Genomic DNA, 8,995 nt, shown 5'->3' on the forward strand with positions numbered 1-8,995 from the left:
TAAACTACATTTGGGTTACACGATGTACTATGGAGATTAATCTCTGTCATTAACAGTGCTCTTCTTAGGTGATAAATTCACAACTATCTGAAGTTTATAATAGATACATGGCAATATTTTGCCAACATGCCAAATTGGGAACATCACTGGCTGTGCAGGGTCAACAAAATAAGGCAACAATCATGAATTTAAGCCACATTTATTCAGGCTATAAGTAAATGACACATAAGCTGGAAGCATGTTTTCTAGACTGCATTTTATTTTTTATTATGCTTGTGTCCAAACAATAGATGGCATTTTATCTTGTAGAATTTCTGTCTGCGACAGTTAACAAAAAGGAGGTTTGGTAAATGAGAGGGCCAATTCTTTTCGCTTACAACAATAAAATAAAGAATTCTTCAAGTTTTGTTTGCCACCATTAAATTAGGCAAGGTAAATTGTTACCAAAATGTTTTTTCCGTCTGAAATGTTTCCAGTGTTGTTTACTGGACAAAATCCAGGCGGCTAAAAAGAAGAAAATATATCTAATGAAGTATTTGAAAACACTAGTGCACAATTCTGCATGACATTTCTTTAATTTAACAATGTCCCGTTTACACTTCTTTTTGTCATCTGCGGCACCAGACATGGCGAGCGCGGGGGGCAGCCATCACTTCTTCTTGGTAGCTTTCTGGGCAGACTTGGTCATTTTGCCAGAAGCATCTGCTTTCTCAACGCTCTTGATAACACCAACAGCAACGGTCTGTTTCATATCACGCACAGCAAAACGCCCCAAGGGGGGATATTCCGCGAAGGCTTCAACGCACATTGGCTTAGATGGTATAAGATTGACAATAGCAGCATCTCCACTCTTAACAAACTTGGGGTTGTCTTCAATTTTTTTGCCAGTACGGCGATCACACTTTTCTTTCAGTTCAGCAAACTTGCACGCAATGTGAGCAGTGTGGCAATCCAAGACTGGACTGTATCCATTTGCAATTTGTCCTGGATGGTTCAACACAATGACCTGTTGAAAAACAATTGAACATTTTTAGCTTATTGAAACAGTACAGAGACAGGAAATGTACAAATATCATTGCACACATGTTCAATTTGAATTGCATACTATACACAGCACATGAAACAGTTAGTAAAATAAGACTAGCAAACAGCTGCACAAACAAATCGCTTTGAGAAAGAATTTCTTGTACTAAATAATTTACAACAACAAGCCATGCATGGCACAGTCCCTGTTAGTTCTCAAATTTAAGATATAGTTTTGTTTATAGTAATATAACTAAGTCAGGAATACGATTTTTTAACATTTAAAATGATTGACATTTGTATCTGATCGTCAAACAAGTACTTGTCCATATTGAGAGATATTGCTCTGGAACATTCAAAATCAGCCATTTTGAATACATGTATATATATATCACATGATGTATAACGAATATATAAAATTTGAATATAATCAGTCAAAGCATTTAAAAGATATGGCTCGAGAAGCCCAATCATTAAAACAATGGCCACCAGTCAGCCATTTTGAATCCAATCTGAAAAATAAAATGACATGCATCAGGAACCTGTTATATCTAATGTATGTTATAAGTTTGAACTGAATCCATCCATAAATGCCAGAAATGCTTGATATTTGATGATTTTTTTTAGCCTAAAAATAGCCACCATTTGGCCACTTTGAAAAAGATCATCAAACCAATATATCCGTATATCTATGACATGATGTATAATGAATATTAAAAATTTGAACATAATCAGTCAAAACAAGTTAGACATTTGGTGCGAGAACCACATTCATTAAAACAAAATGCCCGCCAGTCATCCATCTTAAATCAGATCGCAAAACAAATTGATGTGCATATGTATACTATCATGTATGATGCATGTGTAAAGTTTGATTGTGATTGGTCCAGGCATTTTTAAGATACGGGTCCAATCACACACACGCACGCACACACACACACAGATGGACGTCAAAACACAAGTCCCCGTTTTCGGACCGCGTCCGAACGGGAACTAACTAGGCTGTTGCTCTGGATTATTTCATTTTTAAATGGTAGCATTTTTGTTGATTTCAGGCTTTAGACTTGCATCTTAATAAATGCATAATGATTTGAAAGGCATAACCTAAGAGATAAGTTATTCTTACCTGTGCATTGAAGGATTTGGCTCCTTTAGGGGCATCATTTTTGCTGTCACCAGCAACATTACCACGGCGAATTTCTTTCACAGAGACGTTCTTGACATTAAAGCCAACATTGTCACCAGGCAAGGCTTCAGTTAGGGCTGTATGATGCATCTCAACAGATTTTACTTCAGTAGTGATCATAGCTGGGGCAATAGTAACAATCATGCCAGGTTTCATAATACCAGTCTCTACTCTTCCTACTGGCACAGTTCCAATACCTAAAACAAAATGTCAGTGATATTTATTAGCTTGATACCAGGAATAAAACGATATAATGGCCTTTATTGTAGAACATTTTTTTTAGGTCTAATACCACTGGATACTATGAAGTTCTTTTTTTAGTATAAAAAAGGTTTTTTAAAAATAAATGTTGCATACATCCTACGATTACTATTAGTAAAATTTATATTACGATGCATAGTTCTTGTATACAACCTAGAAACATTTTAGGTTTAACAATTAAGATTATTCAGGCTTCTACATAGTTTGAAAATCAAACTGAGCGCACCATGCATCATGACACTGTAGCTGCAACATAGTCGCCACTGAGCGGAACCAAGGCAGCCATGCACTTGCATGATCGGTAAACGACCTGCGCAATAGACGTAATATCACAGACATTGTCGATCACCAAGAAGTCCACATGAATGATTGCTCAAACATGTAAATGTTTATATTTTGACGAATGTCGCTATTTAAAGTTTAATTTTCTTTAAATTAGGATTTAAAAACCCTGGTAAAACAGCCATGCGTTTTTTTTTATCATAAGTGAAGGAGATAAATTTACTTGTGATCTTGGAACAAACATTCTGATTGGTTCTTTTTCATGTCAATGCATGGCTTTGGTCAATCAAAAGCAAGTGTTACATAATATCAGTGTGCACACAGTAAAATTGTTTTTGAACAAAGCAGACAAACTGTTGATTCGACCAGGCTGCACATTTTAAATAACGGGGCATGGGCCCCGATAAAACCCCTCGTGGAGACATGTTGTTTGCAGTTTCATTAATCAGTATTGTAAACTTGCCTCCAATTTTGTAGACATCCTGCAGTGGTAGACGAAGAGGTTTGTCACTTGGACGTTTGGGTGGCAAGATAGCGTCCATAGCCTCTTTCAAAGTTATACCCTTGGCGTTTCCTTCTTTGCGTTCCATGCTCCATCCAGTGTACCATTTCATCTAAAATGAGATACAAGTTGTGTATTTTTAAATCAGTAAAGTTATTAGCAGATGCATTGCATCCACTTGTTCAGCTACATGGTCCAGGGAACCAGTAGAATGGAACAGTGGCAACAAATGGTCTTGTGCAAATCTTGTCAACGAAACCCAATACAACCAACAAAGCAAATGTGTGCATATACCCATTACCAGTCAATTTCACACTTACATTTGCAGATTGTTCCAACATGTTGTCTCCATGCCAACCCGAGATTGGTACAAAGGCAACATTCTTTGGGTTGTATCCTACTTTCTTCACATATGCGGACACTTCCTTCACAATTTCATTGAACCGAGACTCGCTGTATGGTGGTTCAGTATTATCCATCTTGTTGATACCAACAATCAGTTGCTTTACTCCCAAGGTGAAAGCCAACAAAGCATGTTCACGAGTTTGGCCATTTTTGGAGATACCGGCTTCAAATTCTCCCACCCCAGCAGCAACGATCAGCACAGCACAATCAGCCTACAAAGTAACACAAGAGCTTGTTAGATACAAAAGAAGGAATTTGGACTAAGTCGAGTGTTTATGGCAGAGTTTACAAACTTAATGATTGACATTTTTAAATACTGATATTTTTTTGTTTGCAAGAACCAGTCTTTTAAATCTAATACCGCAGACTGTACACCAATTTAAGCTCCAGAAATGATAGTTAATTATACTAAAAAAACACTGCAAGACTCACCTGAGAGGTTCCCGTAATCATGTTTTTGATGAAATCACGATGACCTGGGGCATCAATAACAGTAATCATAAATTTGTCAGTTTCAAATTTCCATAATGCAATGTCAATAGTAATGCCACGTTCACGCTCAGCCTTCAGCTTGTCCAATACCCAGGCATATTTGAAAGAACCTTTTCCAATCTATTGAAGAGAAAAGAGTCAGTTACAATGACAGTCAGGGGTTATTCTAGAATAAAAACTGCAATTCAGCAGCGCCACCAAGTGGGAGGGGGGTTACTCCCCTACCAGGGTGTGGAGTTTGATATTTCTAAGTTAAAATAAAGCATTCTAAGGCTTTCTTGTGGCAAACATTACTGTCATGCTGGTCACAGTTGAAGACTCGCCATACGTTATTCCCTGGTCAATCTGAATTGTATGGTTGCCATAGGATCTACTCCCTAGGGTAGGGGGTCCATGGCCAAGGCATGAGGGCAGTACACTCCGTGACAGCCATTATTGCAATTTGTTTTAAATCAAATTAATTCTGCTGTCCAACTGCAGAAAACTTCAATATCAATCCTTGAATTATTTTTTTAATAAGAGATCTGAATAGGATGGATACAATTTTCCATTGAAGGGGTACACAATTTGTCATCTAAATGGAATCGATTGATATCCACAGGCAGTTTACTCACTTCTTGTGCTTCTTTTTCAAATTTCTCAATGGTTCTTTTATCAATTCCACCACATTTGTAAATAAGATGTCCAGTGGTGGTTGACTTTCCAGAATCTACATGACCGATGACAACAATGTTAATGTGAGTTTTTTCTTTAGGCATTCTGATTTGTTTGTTTTTTATCAACTTGGGCTAAGCTGAGATGTTAGGGCTGGCTTGGCTTTTTCTGTGAAAAAAGAAAAGAAAAAAACATTAAACAAATCAATCGCGTAAATGTATTAGTTCACTCAAATCCTATTGGACCGACTCCATGCAGCGAAAATGGCTTCACGTTAAAACCAGACTATAAAAGTCCACGTTGCCAGGAAAGTTGACGCATTGTGAACAAGCCTTTGTTTTCAAAAGGACAAAGGTTGAAGTTTTTATGAAATACTTTACGGGGTGTTGGGAACTCGTGCAAGATTGGTCACAAATACTGCGGAAATACCCCACATAGGCCTCCGAGAAGAAAGCATGTACAGTCAACTACCTCGAACAGACTGATTCGTTAAATCTATGATTACCACGTGTTGTAAGGGAATACAGGAGCGATACACACAAATACAAAATTGAATATTTCAAGACAATAAAATGGACGACTACAAATGAAAAAATGTTTTAGAGGCTACTGTTGTAGGTGGGAATATTAAGTTGGGAGTTAACCAAACCGAAATATAATCGTTATTTCCACGTTGACAATTCTCCAAGATGGCTGCCGTCTTTGTCGACCAAACTTGCAGCTTCAATAAAATAAAGCTCGAGTCTCTTGATTTCACAGGTCCTGTCAACTACAACACTGAATTTGTGCCGAGCCAAGTCGCGGAATATAAACGTATCACCACTCTCTCTAATTTCAAAGTGTTGTGCAATCTCGAATACGCCCAACAATGGCCGGTCTATCCAAACAGCTTGGGCAACAATCAACGGCTCTTTGGTCCAAAAATTATCGTTGTCTGCTTTTAAGAATCCAAAATATAAATTACATTACAAATTTAAAATGTCTGCAAGTATCATTGAATTGTCATAAATTTGTCCTGAATAATCCGAATAGCTTATGAGTGCTTTTGTACCAACGACGTCCAATAGCTTCCGAAAAACTGCTCAGGTTTTTCACGAATTAAAAAGTCGACCGGATTCTGATCATCGGCAAAATAATAACGATGAGATAGTTAGTTAAGTTCTTCAACTATACATATACAAGATGTTACTTCCTTTGTGAAAACTCAAGCAGATTGCAATGGATTTCAAATGACAAGACAGAAAATCGAGACTTACCACGGCTGTGCCACGAGTTAGAAGAGACCGGTTCAGTGCAAGTCACGTGGTATATATAGTGCTCGATTAGAGGGGTTCGAGAAATGACGTCATATGCGCAATGCCCGTACCCCATCCACATTGCGCAATCTACGTCACAGTGTCTATCCGTGAATTGGTGATTATCGGTCAGTGTGGATCGTTCACAAGTACTAATGTATTATTTCAAGGAGCTCTGGCTTATTTCTAAAACAAAGCAAACTATTTTTGCCACCATTAACATATCTTTCACGGGTCATTTAAAGTCTTGCTTGTGAAGGCATGCATCAACAGCGTCATAAAATATTTAGGGTGAATAAATTTTAATGTATATCTATGCTTACACAAATATTTTAAATTCATTGAAAAAACTGTTGTGACTTTATATTTTCTTGCAAAGTTTATTGCATCATAGAGTTTATTAGAGCAGGTCTATGATTGCATCGGAATTTGAAAATGTGGAGTAATTTATAAACTAAAAAGATAATAAGCAATATGAATACACTTTTCATGTGAATGACTGAGTCAAATCATGGATGTACTAAGTACATCAGTACATCCATGGTCAAATGTAATAGCGGATAAGAATACATTGTACAACACCATTTTATAATCTGGTGTATGTATTTTAAATAATTTGTGTCAATTAATACAAATCGTTAACATTTTTAAAAAATCTGATTTTAATCAAAAAACACGTACTGATATTGAGAAGTATACACAACTCTTGATCGAGGGTGGGTAGCATCAACGTGAACATTAAATGGAGCGAAAACTGAGCGCAAAAAATGTGTGAAATGTTCACGTGCGTAGCATACAGTATTGAGTCGAGTTTGGTCAACACCCGTCAATCACTTCATTGTTCACGGCTTTCTGATGAACAACCGATAAACGTTTATTCGCGGGCTGGAAATTGTCACCCTATTGTTTCCATGACGCCACACCTTCCCAGAATTGTATATATTTCACAGCTTAGTCTCGTCTATAATCCAGGTGGTGACGGGGGCTGTCGTGGCATGTGTGTCATTTCTAAAGACAAGTTCAGGTGTGAAATGGTCATTATTTTTGTTGATGGTAATCATGTTCAGGATACTGGCCAGTAACGAAATAATATACCAGTAGCTCAATAGTATAATGGCATTCAAATAATGGCGAAAATGTCGATGGTTTAAGCATTAAAAAAAATAAACCCAGAAGCCATGGTCACCATCGCATCACTCTTGAAAATACCATGCAATTGACACGCATATAGGTTTGGATTTTAAAGACAGAGTCTGCAATATGTGCGACAATGACCATGTTGAAGATGAACAACATTTTGTCATAAATTGTCCTCATTACAACGAAATAAGATCAAAACTTTACATTGTAGCTAAAAATGTATACCAAATTTTGACAAATTTAGTAATGAAAATAAATTCATATCATTACCATGGAACTATAAACCCCTCCATGTCATTACTAAGTAACGAGAAAATGTCAATTCCTTTAGCGCAATATTTAAAAAACTGTTTTAATACAAGACAGCAGCACCTACATAAACTAAGCCAGTAACACATTCCTCGTATACCAATTTATCTTTCTTTTTTTTAATGCTTTTTTGTTCCCTTACTTTTTAGGCAGTTATTTTTCTTTTACTAATATTTGATTTGTAACCCTTTTCATCCCCTCCGGGGGATGTTGTGTGTTAATAAATAAATAAATAAATAAATAAATAAATAAATAAATAAATAAATAAATAAATAAATAAATAAATAAATAAATAAATAAATAAATAAATAAATAAATAAATAAATAAATAAATAAATAAATAAATAAATAAATAAATAAATAAATAAATAAATAAATAAATAAATAAATAAATAAATAAATAAATAAATAAATAAATAAATAAATAAATAAATAAATAAATAAATAAATAAATAAATAAATAAATAAATAAATAAATAAATAAATAAATAAATAAATAAATAAATAAATAAATAAATAAATAAATAAATAAATAAATAAATAAATAAATAAATAAATAAATAAATAAATAAATAAATAAATAAATAAATAAATAAATAAATAAATAAATAAATAAATAAATAAATAAATAAATAAATAAATAAATAAATAAATAAATAAATAAATAAATAAATAAATAAATAAATAAATAAATAAATAAATAAATAAATAAATAAATAAATAAATAAATAAATAAATAAATAAATAAATAAATAAATAAATAAATAAATAAATAAATAAATAAATAAATAAATAAATAAATAAATAAATAAATAAATAAATAAATAAATAAATAAATAAATTTGACGTTCTAAGAAGAATATTTACTTCATGGTCAATGTCATGTATATATCAGCTAATTTTAACCGTCTGAGCCGATGTGGATTTACCTTCATTATAACATGGATGGATGTATAGTATAAACTTTTACGGGACATGACCGTCGAGAAATCACACTTTTCGACACAGCCCTTCAATGAAACACCATTGTCTAAAGCTGTTAATCCTATAACCAGCAGGACGGTGTCCGTTTTAGTATACTAGTGATCATCAATCTCATGTCTGTGATCTGTTTTTTTTTTGTTAATATTTTTCGAGAAAAAATCCAAATACCTAACACTCAATTTAGACATTCAGTTTTGTCGACTTTCCACGTGACCAAGAAAATGTTGAGGGAGGTATTTTGCTAAGACATGTTAGTATTGATCACGTGTAGCTGACTGACGGGGATCATTGCACGTGCATTTTTTTGACACATCTCACCTCGTTATCAGAAATTTTAATTTGAAAACTAAACACGGATAGTAGCAGCTTCTCTTCTTACACCAATCACGGTTACTTTTATTATGCGCGTATAATGTTTATTGATACAGTGACAAAAGTTGTGTTGTTTTCTGCCTATGTACA

General features: G+C 34.3%; 1 protein-coding gene across 1 annotated transcript; it reads right to left on the reverse strand.

Moving 5' to 3' along the window:
• Positions 1-183: 183 nt before the first annotated feature.
• On the reverse strand, positions 184-6,098 carry EEF1A1 (eukaryotic translation elongation factor 1 alpha 1). The gene is made up of 7 exons (NM_001184809.1): positions 6,062-6,098; positions 4,766-4,973; positions 4,092-4,271; positions 3,575-3,871; positions 3,216-3,366; positions 2,150-2,406; positions 184-1,006 (listed from the first exon to the last, which is right to left on the reverse strand). Exons 2-7 carry the CDS (start codon positions 4,907-4,909, stop codon positions 650-652), a joined length of 1,386 nt encoding a protein of 461 aa, NP_001171738.1. The 5' UTR covers positions 4,910-4,973; positions 6,062-6,098; the 3' UTR covers positions 184-649.
• Positions 6,099-8,995: the final 2,897 nt, after the last annotated feature.

This window comes from Saccoglossus kowalevskii, chromosome 14 (assembly GCF_978046115.1).
Source record: "Saccoglossus kowalevskii chromosome 14, keSacKowa6.1, whole genome shotgun sequence".
Classification (NCBI taxonomy): Eukaryota; Metazoa; Hemichordata; class Enteropneusta; family Harrimaniidae; genus Saccoglossus; species Saccoglossus kowalevskii.

Excerpts from the sequence above, each read along its gene's own strand:
- EEF1A1 (NM_001184809.1), bottom strand. The coding sequence starts at position 4,909 with ATGCCTAAAGAAAAAACTCACATTAACATTGTTGTCATCGGTCATGTA. Across the intron at positions 2,407-3,215 it reads GGATGTCTACAAAATTGGAG|GTATTGGAACTGTGCCAGTA; the intron begins GCAAGTTTACAA and ends ATTTTGTTTTAG. Across the intron at positions 1,007-2,149 it reads CCAAATCCTTCAATGCACAG|GTCATTGTGTTGAACCATCC; the intron begins GTAAGAATAACT and ends GTTTTTCAACAG.